General features: G+C 36.2%; 1 protein-coding gene across 7 annotated transcripts in view; it reads left to right on the top strand.

The window, feature by feature from the left end:
- The first annotated feature begins 386 nt into the window (after positions 1–386).
- Positions 387–17432, top strand: part of LOC125917846 (terminal uridylyltransferase 4) — a 64027-nt gene continuing 46981 nt past the window's right edge. For 6 of the 7 annotated variants that reach the window (XM_049623939.1, XM_049623941.1, XM_049623940.1 and 3 more), the window contains exons 1-5: positions 387–2427; positions 2597–2809; positions 6756–6930; positions 9596–10296; positions 13891–14041. In XM_049623939.1, coding sequence (XP_049479896.1) covers positions 2365–2427; positions 2597–2809; positions 6756–6930; positions 9596–10296; positions 13891–14041 — 1303 coding nt within the window. In that variant the 5' untranslated portion in view covers positions 387–2364. The remainder of the gene's footprint in view (positions 2428–2596; positions 2810–6755; positions 6931–9595; positions 10297–13890; positions 14042–17432) is intronic. The other variant, XM_049623944.1, reaches the window with a different exon arrangement.

Below are 17432 nucleotides of genomic sequence, written 5' to 3'. Positions count from 1 at the left end.
GGGAGGGGAGGGTGGGTGATGGGTATTGAGGAGGGCACCTTTTGGGATGAGCACTGGGTGTTGTATGGAAACCAATTTGACAATAAATTTCATATATTAAAAAAAAAAGTGGTGTATGACTTGATGTGATTTATGCTTTGAAAAGATCTTTCTGGGGTAAAGATTATAAATAGGGAGCCCAGTAAGCAGGCTGCTGTAATATATCAGCCAGAGGCGATAATGGTCTTTGCAGGGTTAGAATGGATGTGAAGCATAGCAGACTGATTTGGGATGGTTTTGGAGGTAGGACTTGTAGAGGTATTGGATATGAGAGTTGAGGGGAAGTGAGTAATTGATGACAACTCCAAAAATTTTGGAAAATGTAAAGATACAAAGATCTCAGGGAAATGGTACCCTTAAAATGTAATATTGCCTTAATTTAATTTTCAAATGTACAGTAGTTCTAATTACCAAGAGTTTTTTAAAAGTTGATAAAATGATCTTAAAGTTAATATGGAAGAATGAGAATAGCCAAAAGAATTCAAAAAGAGAAGACTAGTGAACGGGACCTACTTTACCACTATAAAACTGCTTCAGTCAAGTATATGCCATTGCCGTAGGGATAGACAAATAGATCTGTGGAACAGAATAGAAGGCCCAGAAGTAGATCCTACTGTAAATGAAATTTTAATGTAATGAAAAAATAAAAGATTTCAGTGATAAAACAATGGTTTATTTGTTAAATGGTGGTGTCACACTGTATATTTCTTAAACAAAATAATGTTGGATCCTTAGGACACTAAATGCAAAAATAAATTCTACTTAAATGAAAAATCAAAATTTTAGAAGAACACTTAAGAGTATGTATATGTTGTCTGTAGTTTGGAGAAACCTTTTTGCCATGATAGGAAACCTTGAAGCTATATTACATAAGCATATTTATATGTGCATTAATATATTTTATATGATAAAAAGTACCCTAAATAATGTCAAAATAAAAACAGATTGGGAAAAATAACATTGTTGAAGTGCATATATCAGCTATAAAGGGTTATTAACTATAACGTAAAATGAATCTATACAAATTGATAGGCAATGCATGCAAATAGAAAAATTGGCAAAAGAGTCAATAGGCAGTTCAGAAAAGAGCAAATCTAAATGGTTACTAAACTTATGAAAATTGTATAATCTCTTAGCATTGAGGAAATGCAAATTGAAATAATTCTTAGATAATTACATCTTATACATCCTATTGGCATTTTTAAAAAGTGGTAATACTTAGTGTTAGAACATGTATGTGTACACTCATGTTACTGGTGAAAAGAAGAATTTTTGTAGTGATTTTGGAAAACAATCTTATTTATTAGAATTCAGATATATCACACATTTTTAAATCCAGTAAACACAGTGCTGGGAATATAGCTCATATAAATAAGCACTAGTAATTAGGAAATATATATAAGGATAAATATTACAGCATTACTTAAAATGGCAGTAATTGGGAACAGAATATAAATATCTTTGCTGGGGAATCTGTTGAGTAGCCATCCAGATTGTAGACTATAATTTAAGAATTTAAAAGAATGTATTAGATGGGGTACCTGGGTGACTCAGGCGGTTAAGTGTCCAACCCTTGATTTTGGCTCAGGTCATGATCTCACGGTTTGTGAGTTTGAGCCCCATATCAGGCACTGCATGTCAGCGTTCTCTCTCTCTCTCTCTCTTTCTCTCTCTCTTTCTCTCTCTCTCTCTCTCTCTCTGTCTCTCTCTCAAAATAAATAAATAAACTTAAAAAGTATTAGATCTGTACTAATTGACTTAGAGGAACTTTGTACGTTATTAAGGGAGAAGAATATATACAGAATATACAGAGACATGTCTATAATACACAATTTTGGTAAGAGTGACATAAAACATAAAATATTTCCTGCATTTATATAGAAAATAGGAATATATTTGTATATGATTACTAGAGTATAGATAGAGAAAAAGGCATGAAAGAGTATATAGAATATTGTTAACATTGAGGCAGAAGTAGAAGCAAGATAAAATAATATTTTAAAAATGTGTATACAGTAAAAGCACTATGTATGATATTCCATTAAACTAAAATATATATGTGACTTTATATACAATAAAGAAATGAATGGAAAGATCACTATGTTAATTTTATCTCAGGGTAGTGTGATTTCAGGTCATTCCTTATAATTTTTATTGTTTAAACTTTTTACAGTGATTATAGCAGGAAAAAACCAGCTGCTCCTATTGTGAGGGGAACAAAGAAAATTAAAGCTAAATGTCAGTACTTTTTCCCCCTTCGTTTTGCAGTTATGCTATATTGACTCCCAAACTGATGGCGGAATCCCTTCTTACTGTTTTGCTTTAATGGTGATGTTTTTTCTACAACAAAGAAAACCCCCTCTTCTTCCTTGCTTACTTGGAAGTTGGGTAAGCATGAATTTGTGACATATATTTGCATGTATATACGTAGTTTGCTCTTGCAGAGTGCTCTATTCAAACATATTAAGCTGGAATTCTGGTTTGTCTGTTTGTCCATCTTTTTTTTTTTTTTGTAAATAATTTTTCCACTACCAATTTGGAATGCCTTTTTATATAGATTGAAGGCTTTGACCCAAAAAGAATGGATGACTTTCAGCTGAAGGGCATAGTAGAAGAGAAGTTTGTGAAGTGGGAATATAATTCAAGTAGTGCAACTGAGAAAAACTCAATTGCTGAGGAAAACAAAGCTAAGGCAGACCAACCAAAAGATGATACCAAGAAGACAGAAACAGACAACCAAAGTAATGCCATGAAGGAAAAACATGGCAAAGTAAGCTTTTTTTTTGTTTTTGTTTTTGGCTTTTCTATCTGTAGGATTTGTGATGCCTTCGATTGAAGCTATTTTAATAGTAGATTGACTGGACTGACTTTGCGTAAGCCTCTTGGCCTCATTTTCCTCATCTGTAAAGTGAGGGGTTGATCTGGTTTAGTTTTTCAGTACTGAGATTCTCTAATGAATTTATACCTCATTTTGGAAGACGTATATTGTTTGAATCATGTCATGGTAATTCTTTGTATCTTTTTCATTTAGACAAGGAAAATTTCCTTCAGGAGTTGGGCGGTGACCAAAACTTTAGCATGTGGGAATAATATTGCCAGATTGGTGGAAAAATAAAGGCCCTTTCCTCCCCTAGGGGGTGGCTTGCTTATTTAATCATTCAACATTCATTTATTAAGGACCTGCTATGTGCCAGACATTATCTTGAGGGCCTGAGAACGAAAGATGAATAGCCATTGTGTCCTCCAGAAGTATGTAGTCTTCTGAAATAGACATATTACTACAGAAATGTAAGCATTACTGAAATGATTACTCTAGCTATATTGAATTTTATGTAGTTCCCTGAACATTTATTCTTAGTCCCTTCAACACTCCTACTTTCCTAGACTTCTTTCTACTCTCTTCTCAAACCACCAATACTTAGCTAGTGCTTTTGCTTATTTACTGAGAAAACTGAAGCAGTCAAAAAGAACTTCTACATACTCCCACTATCGCCTGCTACTATCTGCATTCACATAATCTGCTTTGATGCTTCCTTTCATAACCTCCCTAGTTGCTATCTAAAGTCATTTTCTACACTTGTGTATTTAATCCCATCCCTTCTTGTTTATACTAGAACTTTGCTCTAGCAATTTTTCTCTTTCCTGCCTAAGTTAGCAATTTTTCATTCTTTATTGAATCAAACATGCTTTTATTTCTCCCATTTAATTTAATTTATTATTATTATTATTATTATTTTGATAGAACACGTGGTGAGAGGAAGAGAGAATCTTAAGCAGACTCTACGCCCAGCGTTGGGGGGGTGGGTGAGGGGCAAGGTTTTGATCCACAAACCCTGAGATCACGAAAGAACTGAAATCAAGACTCAATTGTTTGAGCCACACAGGTGCCTCCTTCCCCCCCCCCCCACCATTTTAAAGCAAAATAAGGACATCATTTTCCTTCCCAGTTACTCCTTTGCACCCGTTTGCAGTACAGCTTCTTGAAAGAATTGTCCACATTCACTATTTCTGATTTCTGTTTCCTATTAACTCACTGCATTCAGTCTTCCACCCTTGTCAGTCTACCAAAACTTGTATCATCAAATGTCGTTATCCTCCACATTGCTAAATCCAGTTGTCAGTTCTCAGTTTTTATCTCTTTGGACTTATCAGCCATATTTACCAGTTGGTTATTTTCTTCTCTGAAAAAAAGAATTTTTTTTATTTTTTATTTTTATTTTTTAGCTTTTATTCAATTTTGAAAGATGAAGAGAGAGCATGAGCAGAGGTGAGGCAGAGGGAGAGGGAGATATAGGATCCGAAGCAGGCTTCAGACTCTGAGCTGTCAGCACAGAGCCTAATGTGGGGCTCAAACCCACAGACTGAGAGATCATGATCTGAGCTGAAGTCGGATGCTTAACCGACTGAGCCACCCAGGTGCCCCTTCTGAAAAATGTCTTAACTTTCAGGGTAGCACACCCATGGCAGATTATTCCTTCTCAGTCTCCTTTGCTGTCTTTGTCTTCTCCCTTTCTCTCTAGTCTCCTAATGGTGGCATGCTCCAGGGCTCAGTCCTCGATCCTCCCTTCTCACTGCTTTTCTTCTCTATCTGCACTCTGTTGGTGATCTCATTCAGTTGCATGCATTTTACATACCATCTGTATGATACTCCCAAATTTAAATCTTTGGCCAAACCTCTCTCCTGAACTCTATAGTTGTATCTCCAACTGCCTATATACTTTCTCTACTTAGATGTCTAAGAGATGTCTTTTTTTTTATTTTACTTTTTTAATGTTTGTTTATTTATTTATTTATTTATTTATTTATTTAGAGAGCCTGCAAGTACGTGCATGAGCAGGAGAGGGGCAGAGAGAGTGGGAGAGAGGGAATCACAAGCAGGCACCACACTGCCAGCAGAGCCCCGACATGGGGCTGGATCTCATGAAGTGTGAGATAATGACCTGAGCCAAAATCAAGAGTCGGACCCTTAACCAACTGAGCTACCCAGGCTCCCTCCTAACAGATGTCTTAAACTTAACATGCCTGAAACTGGACTCCTGGTCTTCCTCTTGCTCCACATACAGTTTTTGCATCTCAGTTGATGGCACTGCATCCTTTCAGTTAGTCAGAAGCCTTGGAATCATCCTTTACTTCTCTCTTTTATACCCCATATCAAGTCTGTCAGGAAATCCTGTCATTTCTGCTTCAAAATATTTTCAGAATTTGACCACTTCTTGGCAGAATGGTTCTTCAAAAACTTAAGTCTTATCATGTCCTTCCTCCTCTCCACTCTCAGAACCCTTCAGTCACTCCTCATTTAATTTAGAATAAAAGCTGACTCTTTAACTTAGTAGCTCTTTGTTTTCCTCTTCTCTTCTTCCCTTCTTCCCTTCTTTACCACATTAGCTTTCATGGTTTTCTTTTTAAAGCTAGTCACTTCTATTTAGTGTGTTTGGTCTATCTGTTCCCTATTCCTAGAACACTTTTCCCTCTTCTTCAAATGATACCTTCTGAGCAAGACTATCCTGACCACTCTGTTTCACTGAAACCATGTCCTGCTCCATACTCCCATCCCCTTTTTACTAAACCTACTCGACTTTTTCTTACTTCCACAGCACTTTTCCTTTTTGTAACTTGCTATGTAATGTACCTATTAAGTTGTTGTTTGTTATCTTCTTTCCTTAGAAAGTAAGATATACTAAGGCAAGGATGTTGTTTTTTTTTTCACGGATATATCCCAAGTGCCTGGCACATAGTAGGTACTCAATGAATAGTTGTAGAATTGAATGAGTGAATGACTGTTTCATGTCTTTATGCTCCTTAGTGGTCACTTTTAGCCAGTCTTCATCTAGCTAATTCCTTTAGAATTCAGGTATTACCTCTTTTGTTAACTACCCCCCCCCCGCCCCCGATTTAGAGGCCCATTTTAGCACCGAGTCTTTACTGTAATTGTTAAATTGTCTCTTCCTCTTCTAATAATCTGTGAAGGGAGAACCTCACCTTATTTGAGTGGCAGTATGGTAGGTGTAGTGATTAGCAACAAATTCAGTAGCCAGGTGGTCCTGAGTCAAATCCTTGCCCTGTAGTATCTACTTCATAGAATTGTTAGAATTAATAGCTACTGTATTTGCAGCATTTAAAGGAGTGAATGATGCATGGTGACCATTATGTTTAATCGTGAGCTCTCATTATTTTTTTATATCCTCGGCACAGGACATAGTAGGTTCTAAATAAAGTTTGCCGAATGAAGGAATTAGCTTTTGAAAGCCCAGGGCATTTACTTAGATATTTAAAGTAATTGCTGCAATAAGGACCTATAATAGTTTAGTATTTGCTGTGCAGTGATTTGCAACCTTGGATGCACATGAATCACTTAGGAGGCTTTAAAAATCCCAGGGCCTAGTATGTAGCCAAGGTCAGTTAAATCAGAATCTTGGGAATGGTATGGGAGGTAGGAATGGTTTGAAGCTCAGGTATTTAGTATACTGTAATGGTCCCAATGTGATTCTGATTTGCAGCCAAGGTTGAGAATCACTGGTTTATTGGGAAGAACATAAAATTCTAGGAGTCGGTAAACTAGGACTGTGTTCCCAGCTGGGCCACAAACTGCTTTTTGGCAAGTTACTTCTTTATGCCTCAGTTTTTGTAAAGTTAATCTCTTAGGTCTTTTCACACTGAAAATTCAGTCATTCTATCGTTTTGTGAAGCTTAAATGAAAAGTATTTTTTCTTTTCTAGTCTCCTTTAACATTGGGAACACCAAATCAGGTATCCCTGGGACAATTATGGTTAGAGCTGCTAAAATTTTACACACTGGATTTTGCTTTGGAAGAATATGTCATATGTGTACGGATACAAGATATTTTAACAAGAGAAAACAAAAACTGGCCTAAAAGACGAATAGCCATTGAAGGTGAGATGATACGTTATATTTCCTTTAGAGAATATGTTTTTGTGTGCTATTTATCATCTGTTTCTAATACAGTGCTATAAATTACATCCCTTGGCTTTATAGCACTATATATACCACTAGGTTGTCATTATATATTTTAGATAAATTCTTTATCAAGTCCATGATAGTTTTATAGGATTAATACTTACTTTAAGGTTTCCAATCTATAAATACTATATTGGTTAGGATTATTAGCTTATTACATACCTTTATGTTTATTTTTTAGTTATGAAAAACTTCAAAAATATAGACACATAGAATAGTTATTCAGAACAATCTTATTCCTATAAGATTCTGTCATAAAATTATGTTAAAGTATAACTTTAAAATACAGGTTTTCATTGTCCTCTAACCTCATCTCTATGGAATGTGTAAGTCATTGGAGTATATATACAGAATACAGCCAGTGGTGTTGTAATAGCATTGTAGGGTGACAGATGGTAGCTATACTTCTGGTGAGCATAGCATTAACTACAGAATTGTTGAATCACTATGTTGTACACCTAAACTATAATGTAACATTGTATGTCAGTTATACTTCAAAAACATAAAAAAAAGCACCTCAGTTTAAATATGGTTAAAGATTAAAAAAAAAAAAGATTGATTTGAAGAAAAAAAAATTGATGTTGACAAAAAGTTTCATACTAAATCCCAAGAATATTAAGATCTTTAGGGATGCAGATTGATAGAGTGGTTTTTAGAAAATTTATATCATGCAGCATTTCACTCACTTTTATAGATAGGAAATTGAATTTCTGTCCATCATTTTAGTTTGCTTAGACTACATATTTTTCTGTTCCCTCAGTCCTCTTTTGGCCTTCTCTAGACCCATAAATATTTTTTTAAAAATTTTAATGTTTTTTCTATTTTTGAGAGAGAGAGAGAGAGAGGCAGATCATGCGTGGGGAAGGGGCAGAAAGAGACAGACACAGAATCCGAAGCAGGCTCCAGGCTCTGAGCTGTCAGCACAGAGCCCGACATGGAACTCAAACACATGAACTGCAGGATCATGACCTGAGCCAAAGTTGGAAGCTTAACCAATTGAGCCACCCAGGCACCCCAACCCACAAATAATTTTTTAAAAATGTATTAAAAAATGTTAATGATATTAATATATTATTTGTTTTTGAGAAAGAGAGAGCAAGCACGGGAGGGGAAGAGTGAGGAGAGAGAGAATCCCAAGCAGGCTCTACTCTGTAAGTGCAGAGCCTGACGCCGCGGGGCTTGATCTCATGAACCAGGAGATCATGACCTGAGCCAAAATCAAGAGTTAGATGCTTTAACCAACTGAGCCACCCAGGCACCCCTAAACCCACAAATATTCTTATACACTCAGTTACTCACATCTTGTACACTTACATACAGTAAATCAATGAGCTATAACTATCATAATTTGTTTTCTCTTGTCTTTTTCTTCTTCTACAAGGAGCAAAAAGGCCAGGAAAGGCCTTTGAGTGTAGAGAACAGCCTGTGGATTTAGATAACAGCAAAAAGTCACAGATGCCCAAACCTGTTAACAATCTGAAGCCTGTCCTATTAATCCTTTTACTTAATGATCTTCAGTAGTGGAGAAAATGTGCATTGTCTTTTGGCTGTCATCCATTTATTCTTTTCTCCTGGGGCATATTTGTATTTTAGGTTTATAAAATCCAAAAACCCATAAACATTTAGAAGTCTTTTATATTTTCTTAATAATAATGAAAATGTGGTTGATATATACTCATTTTAGACTGGATTAAAATTTAACTTTTGGTTTAATTTTTACTTTCTTTGGTCTCTTTCTTCCTACTTTTCAATTTTTCCTTTCTTTAATTTTTTGAACTCATTGAAGGTAAATGTTAAAATCAGTATTTCCTTTTTGTTTTTTTTAGAGAGAGTGAGCGGCCATGAGCAGGGGAAGGGCAGAGCAAGAGAGAGAATCTTAAGCAGGCTACATGCCCAGCCTCTACGGGGCTCAATCTCACAGAGATCAGGACCTGAGCTGAAATCTAAGAGTTGGAGGCTTAACTGACTGAGCCACTCAGGCTCCCCAAAATCCGTATTTTTTAACTTGAAGCTTTAAGAATTTTAGGTTATCATTTATTTAAGTTGCAAGGAGCATGTCGCTAAAGAATATTATGATAAGAGATAAAAATTATTAATGGGTCCTAGAGGTTTGGAAAATTTTATTCAGTAACAGTTCAGGAAGGTATAAATGGCATGGCTTTTTCTGCCAGTTTTATCATTGTAATTTTGTAATTACCGTGGTGTCTGCAACAGTATGTAATTCTTAATCTCGGGGTTGTGAGTTTGAGCCCCATGTTGGTTGTAGTGAGTACTTAAATAAATTTAAAAAAAAATTGTGTAATTATTGAGTTGGTCCCTTTGGCCATTCTCTCATTAATTAACCTTATTCTTTTCTCTCTTTTCCTTTTAACTTTTTATTTTATAACAGAAGAAAGGAAAAGATGTTGCTCTTGTATTTTTCCTACTCAGTTTGTAGGAACTCTCACTTTGACCTTAGGTTAAAAAAGCTTTGGGAGAATGTACTGTGCTGAGAATATAGCAGTTTCAATCTGTTTGGGTAAGCTTGGAATTGTAGTTCATTGATGGATACTTAGTTATTGACCATTTCTTTTTTTACTAGATCCATTTTCAGTTAAGAGGAATGTTGCACGGAGCTTAAACAGCCAGCTTGTTTATGAATACGTTGTGGAGAGATTCAGGGCAGCTTATCGGTATTTTGCCTGTCCTCAGAGGAAGGGTGGAAATAAATCTACAGTGGATTCCATGAAAAAAGAGAAGGGGAAAATAAGCAATAAGAAACCAGTGAAGTCTGACAATATGGCATCCAATTGTTGCATTCTACATGGAGAAAGCACAGAAAAAATAAATGCAGAAAGAGGTCAACCTGATAAATACGATGAAATGGAATGTACATCACAGAGATGTATTACTGAAGATGACAGTTTGTTGGTAAATGAGCTAGATTTGGCTGAACTTGGACAGGAATCTTCATCTCTTTCTACCAGTGGAGGCAGTGAATTAGAGCCAAAATCAATTAAGAAACAAGATGATTTAGCACTGTCAGAAACCTGTCTAAAAAAGGAACTCAGCCAGTGTAATTGCATTGGTTATAAATCCCCTGACCCAGATGAATCTTCTGGTACAGACTGCCAGTCAAATATAGAAACAGAGAGTTCACATCAGATTGTGAGCACTGACACATCTGCTACCTCCTGCAACTGCAAAGCTACAGAAGATGCTTCTGACTTTAATGATGATGATAACCACCCCACCCAGGAATTATATTATGTGTTTGATAAGTTTATTTTAACCTCTGGCAAGGTAGGATACTGTTTGTAAACAGTCTGTAAGATTTTGTGGTTGTTGTAGGACTGTATTTATAGTTTTTAGATTCAGAAATGTAAAAATAGCTTCTATGATGGTAGACTTATTTTCCATTGATATTTTGGTGTATATTTTCACTTTTCCTTTTTATATTTTTTTCTGTAGTTGTCTTTAAAGAATGTATGTAAAACCTCAAAAGGTTTCAGTACTCTATTACTAGTTGGTTTGCTTAACTTTCTCATATATGAAAGGATTCATCAGGCATTTTATAAAGATCAGTTTGGCAAAAGCAGCAAATATTTTAAATTTTGTTAATTTTCTATGTATACGTTTACTTTATCTTCCACAAAGAAGATTATAAGGTTTGTAAATTCTGATAGTATTCCACTTTAAAGGTGGTTTTTTACCCCTATGGGTTGGGTGAATATAAATTTAAAAAAAATTTTTTTAAATTTTTATTTATTTTGAGAAAGATACAGAGAGCAAGCAGGGGAGGGGCAGATAAAGATGGAGACAATTTCAAGCAGACTCCACGATGTCAGCACAGAGCCTGAATTCACGCGGCCTGAATTCACGAACCATGAGATCGTGACCTAAGCCGAGACCCAGAGTCAGACGCATAACCAACTGAGCCACATAGAATATAAATTTAATGAAGATAGTTGAGCAGAAACTAAGATCAGGAACCAAAAGCGTGAAGAATTGAGATTCTGTCTCTGCCTTTGAGCTTTCCTTTGGATATTGGCATATCCTTTATAAACTAATGGAGTCTTAACTTTTCTACTGTTCAAGTGGGATAGTCTGAACTTCAACTTGATAAATTATAGAAAATAAAATACCCAATAACAGAAAATAAGCAGTGACTACTTTGTTAATAAAAGAAAGGTTTAGCTAAGTCACATTGCTTCAATTGCAGGGTACATAATTGAAATATCAGCACCCAAGATGAAAAAATGATTATATAGGTCATGTGTAAACCAAGAAAAATGTTTTTGAAAAAATCTAGAAAGTTACCCAGTTTTATTGTTTTATCAATAATTATTTATTGACAAGCTTAAAATTTTTTAACCTAATTACTAAGCTGTGCTTCTTTATTCTTTGTAAGAATACATATATTGCATTTTTTTTTTTTAGGTTGCGGTGTTTAGGACATATGGACTGTATAAAGGATAGATTAAATGGCAGGTTTTTAGAAAACCCTCTGAATTATATAACTGCAGTGTATGCGCTTTTTTTTGTAAATTTAAAAAAATTTTTTTTTTGAGAGAGAGGGAGAGAGAGAGAGACCGACCGACAGAGAGAAAGACCGAACATGAATGAGGGAGGGGCAGAGACAGAGGATGACATAAAATCAGAAGCAGGCTCCAGACTGAGCTCTCAGCACAGAGCCCAACGCGGGGTTTGAACTCGTGAACCTTGAGATAATGACCTAAGCTGAAATCAGATGCTTAACTGACTGAGCCACCCAGGCGCCCCATATACTTCTTTATACCCCTTGGAAACTTATCTTTTTTCTTTAATGTTTATTTATTTTAACATTTTATTTCATTTTTGAGAAAGACAATGTGAGCAGGGGAGGGGCAGAGAGAGAGGGCGACACATAATTGGAAACAGGATCTATCTAGGCTCTGAGCTGTCAGCACAGAGTCCTATGCGGGGCTTGAACTCATGAGCAGTGAGATCATTACCTGAGCCGAAGTCATATGCTTAACCGACTGAGCCACCCAGTTATTTTAAGATAACTATTTATCCAATTAATTTTTTTTTCTAGATACATGTAACATTTTTCTAGTATTTTCTGATAAATCTTTTAAAAAGAAGTTTTGAAAGCTAAGAAAAATTCCCGTGGTACTGTTAATTAGCCTATAGCACAGCATTGCCACAAGTAGAGGTTTTTGTATGTAATTTGCATCAGAGGTCATGGCTAGGTAAATATCTAAGCTAATCCTGGAGGAGGAAGCTCTTTGAAATCTAGGCATATTACAATAAAGAAAGGAGTGGTGCCCTTCCTTCACTATGTGTTTTGTTCAAGTAGTTGGGATACATTTTTACTGTTTTAACTACCTGTCTGATAGTCCATTGGAATACATCTTATTTAATTTAATTTAACTTAATTTTATTTTTTTATTATTTAAAAAAAATTTTAAGTTTATTTTGAGAGAGATTGAGACAGTGAGTGGGGGAGGGGCAGAGAGAGAGGAAGAGAGAGAATCCCAAGCAGGCTTCCACACCAGCCCAGATCCCAGTGTGGGGCTTGAGCTCCCAAAGTTGTGACATCATGAACTGAGTCGAAACCAAGAGTTGGATGCCTAACTGACTGAGCCATTCAGGCGCCCCACCATTGGAATACATTTTATTTTATTTTATTTTATTTTATTTTATTTATTTATTTATTTATTTATTTTAACATTTATTCATTTTTGAGACAGAGACATAGCATGAACGGGGGAGGGTCAGAGAGAGTGGGAGACACAGAATCTGAAACAGGCTCCCGGCTCTGAGCAGTCAGCACAGAGCCCGACACGGGGCTCGAACTCACGGACTGCGAGATCATGACCTGAGCCGAAGTCAGACGCTCAACTGACTGAGCCACCCAGGCGCCCCTGGAATACATTTTAAATGGTGGTATAGGGTTTGCAGTTAACTTTGTGGCTATTGCATAAGAGTTATTCCTTGTATGAAGCAAAGTTATTTTTAGAGGTCAGCCCTACAGTTTGGTTTCTTGAGTACCATGCTAATGTAATAAATTGAACCAACTAGCCAAGTGGAGGGTTTTACAATTGACTATGAAGATAGAAAGTGTTTGGAGTGAAATGAAAACTGCCACTTCAAATTTATTTCTTCCTTTCTTCCTTTCCTTCCATTCTTTCGCTTCTTCTTATTTCTTCTTTTCCTTTCTTCTTTCTTCTCTTCTCTCTTTTCTCTTCTCTCTTTTCTTTCCTTTTCTTTCCTTTCTTTTCTTTTCTTCCTTCCTTTTTTTGAAATTTCTTTATAATCCGGGCGTCTGGGTGGCTCAGACAGTTAAGTGTCTGACTTCAGCTCAGGTCATGATCTCGCAGTCCGTGAATTTGAGCCCCGTGTCAGGCTCTGTGCTGACACCTCAGAGCCTGGAGCCTGCTTTGATTCTGTGTCTCCCTCTCTCTGCCCCTCCCTCACTTGCTCTCTGTCTCTCTCTCTCAAAATTAAATAAACATAAAAAAAAACCATGAAATTTCTTTATAGTTTACGTTGTTAAAGATTTTAGTAGGTTAAAATTAATGCACAGATTTCATTTTGGGAGCTGACCAAAATGTTTGCATTAACCCATATGTATTACCTCTTCAGGTATTTTCTGTATCTTACGTATTTGGGTAAATCTCATCTTGATAAATACCATTTTAGTGGGGAAGAAACATTAAAGTGTTTGGTCAAAAATGTGTTTTTTACATTTAATACTGCATTTTATTTATATGCTTTTTTTTTTAACCTCCTGAAAGCACAGGTTATCAGAATTGAGTTACATAGAAGAGTCTTTTTGGACCTGCTTTCTAAGTGGTGATGAAGTCCCTCAATAGTTTATTAGATAATTTTTTTTTTTTTACGTTTGTATAGCCACCAACGATAGTATGCAGCATCTGCAAAAAAGATGGCCATTCAAAAAATGATTGTCCAGAGGATTTCAGGAAAATTGATCTAAAACCTCTACCACCAATGACAAATCGATTTCGGGAAATACTTGATTTAGTATGTAAAAGATGTTTTGGTAAGTCTTTTATTATTAGAGCTATTGTGAATAGATTCTTTGTTAGATTTTAAATATTTATTTTCTTATTTAAAAACAGTTTGCTTATTACGTTTTGTTTTGGTACAGGTTATTTAATAGTTTAGATACCCAACAACAGATATTTATTAAATGCACAGCACTGTGGTAAATGCCAAAGGGAATACAGAGTCCATTATGGCTTTTATTTATTTATTTTAATTTTTATTTAATTTATTTTTTTAACTTACATCCAAGTTAGCATATACTGCAACAATGATTTCAGGAGTAGATTCCTTAATGCTCCTTACCCATTTAGCCCATCCCCCCTCCCACAACCCCTCCAGCAACCCTCTCTTTGTTCTCCATATTTAAGAGTCTCTTATGTTTTGTCCCCCTCCCTGTTTCTATATTATTTTTGCTTCCCTTCCCTTATATTCATCTGTTCTGTGTCTTAAAGTCCTCATGAGTGAAGTCATATGATACTTGTCTTTCTCTGACTAATATTGCTTAGCATAATATGCTCTAGTTCCATCCACAGAGTTGCAAATGGCAAGATTTCATTCTTTCTGATTGCTGAGTAATATTCTATTGTATATATATACCACATCTTCTTTATCCATTCACCCATCGATGGACATTTGCACTCTTTCCATACTTTGGCTATTATTGATAGTGCTGCTATAAACGTTGGCGTGCATGTGCCCCTTTGAAACAGCATACCTGTATCCCTTGGATAAATACCTAGTAGTGCAATTGCTGGGTTATAGGGTAGTTCCATTTTTGATTTTTTGAGGAACCTCCATAATTGTTTCCACAGTGGCTGCACCAGTTTGCATTCCCACCAGCAGTGCAAAAGAGATCCTCTTTCTCTGCATCCTCGCCAACATCTGTTGTTGCCTGAGTTGTTAATGTTAGCCATTCTGACAGGTGTGAGGTGGTATCTTGTGGTTTTGATTTGTATTTCCCTGATGATGAGTGATGTTGAGCATTTTTTAATGTGTCAGGAGGCCATCTGGATGTCTTCTTTGGAGAAGTGTCATTCATGTCTTTTGCCCGTTTCTTCACTGGATTATTTGTTTTTGGGTGTTGAGTTTGATAAGTTGTTTATAGATTTTGGATACTAACCCTTTATCTGATATGTCGTTTGCAAATATCTCCTCCCATTCCATCGGTTGCCTTTTAGTTTTGCTGATTGTTTCCTTCTCTGTGCAGAAGCTTTTTATTTTGATGAGGTCCCAGTAGCTCATTTGTGCTTTTGTTTCCCTTGCCTCTGGAGACGTGTTGAATAAGAAGTTGCTGCGGCCAAGGTCAAAGAGGTTTTTGCCTGCTTTCTTCTCGAGGATTTTGATGGTTTCCTGTCTTCTATATAAGTCTTTCATCCATTTTGAATTTATTTTTGTGTATGACATAAGAAAGCGGTCCAGATTCATTTTTCTGCACGTCGCTGTCCAGTTTTCCCAGCACTACTTGCTGAAGAGACTGTCTTTATTCCATTGGATATTCTTTCCTGCTTTGTCAAAGATTAGTTGGCCATACATTTGTGGATCCATTTCTGGGTTCTCTGTTCCATTGATCTCAGTGTCTTTTCTTGTGCCAGTACCATACTGTCTTGATGATTATAGCTTTGTAATATAGCTTGAACTCTGGGATTGTGATACCTCCAGCTTTGGTTTTATTTTTCAAGATTACTTTGGCTATTCGGGGTCTTTCTATAGTTTTCAGTGTATAGATTTTTCACCTCTTTGGTTAGATTTATTCTTAGGTATTTTATGGTTTTTGTTGCAATTGTAAATGGGATCAATTCCTTGATTTCTCTTTCCTTTGCTTCATTGTTCATCTATAGGAATGCAACCGATTTCTGTGCATTGATTTTATATCTTGTGACTTTGCTGAATTCATGGATCCGTTCTAGCAGTTTTTTGGAGTCTTTTGGGTTTTCCATATGGAGTATCATGTCATCTGCGAAGAGTGAAAGTTTGACGTTCTCCCGGCCAATTTGGATGCCTTTTATTTCTTTGTGTTCTCTGATTGCTGAGGCTAAGCCTCCAATACTATGTTGAATAATGGTGGTAAGAGTGGACATCCCTGTCTTCTCCCTGACCTGAGGGGGGGAAAGCTCTCAGTTTTTCCCCATTGAGGATGATATTAGCATTGGGTCTTTCATATATGGCTTTTATGATCTCGAGGTATGATCCTTCTATCCCTACTTTCTTGAGGGTTTTTATCAAGAAAGGATGCTGTATTTTGTCAAATGCTTTCTGTGCATCTGTTGAGAGGATCATGTGGTTCTTGTCCTTTCTTTTTATTGATGTGATGAATCACATTGATTGTTTTGCAGATATTGATCCAGCCCTGCATCCCAGGTATAAATCTCACATGGTCGTGGTGAATAATTTTTTTAATGTATTGTTGGATCCAGTTGGCTGCTATCTTAGTGAGGATTTTTGCGTCCATGTTCATTAGGGAAATTGGTCTATAGTTCTCCTTTTTAGAGGGGTCTTTGTCTGGTTTTGGAATTGAGGTAGTGCTGATTTCAGAGAAAGAGTTTAGAAGTTTTCCTTCCATTTCTGTTTTTTGGAACAGCTTCGAGGATAGGTGTTAACTCTTCCTTAAATGTTTGATAGAATTTCCCTGGAAAGCCATTTGGCCCTGAACTCTTGTTTTTTGGGAGAGTTTCGATTACTAATTCATTTTCTTTACTGGTTATGGGTCTGTTCAAATTTTCTATTTCTCCCTGTTTCAGTTTTGGTAGTTTATATATTTCTAGGAATTTGTCCATTTCTTCCAGATTGCGCATTTTATTGACATATAATTGCTTATAACATTCTCTTATTTTTGTTTGTATTTCTGCTGTGTTGGTTGTGATCTCTCTTCTTTCTTTCTTGATTTTATTTATTTGGGTCCTTTCCTTTTTCTTTTTGATCAAACTGGCTAGGGGTTTGTCAATTTTGTTAATTCTTTCAAAGAACCAGCTTCTGGTATCATTGCTCTGTTCTACTGCTTTTTTGGTTTTGATAGCATTGATTTCTGCTCTAATCTTTATTATTTCCTGTCTTCTGCTGGTTTGGGGTTTTATATGCTGTTCTTTTTCCGGCTCTTTAAGGCATGAGGTTAGGTTGTGTATCTGAGATCTTTCTTCCTTCTTTAGGAAGGCCTGGATGGCTATATACTTCCCTCTTATGGCCACCTTTGCTGCATCCCAGAGGTTTTGGGCTGTGGTGTTATCATTTTCATTGGCTTCCATGTAGTTTTAAATTTCCTCTTTAACTTCTTGGTTAGCCCATTCATTCTTTAGTAGGCTGTTCTTTAGTCTCCCAAGTATTTGCTACCTCCCCAGTTTTTTCTTGTGGTTGATTTTGAGTTCCATAGCATTGTGGTCTGAAAATCACGG

This window comes from Panthera uncia, unplaced genomic scaffold, assembly GCF_023721935.1.
Source record: "Panthera uncia isolate 11264 unplaced genomic scaffold, Puncia_PCG_1.0 HiC_scaffold_258, whole genome shotgun sequence".
NCBI classification, from domain to species: Eukaryota; Metazoa; Chordata; class Mammalia; order Carnivora; family Felidae; genus Panthera; species Panthera uncia.
This window is presented reverse-complemented; position numbering and strand designations above follow the sequence as displayed.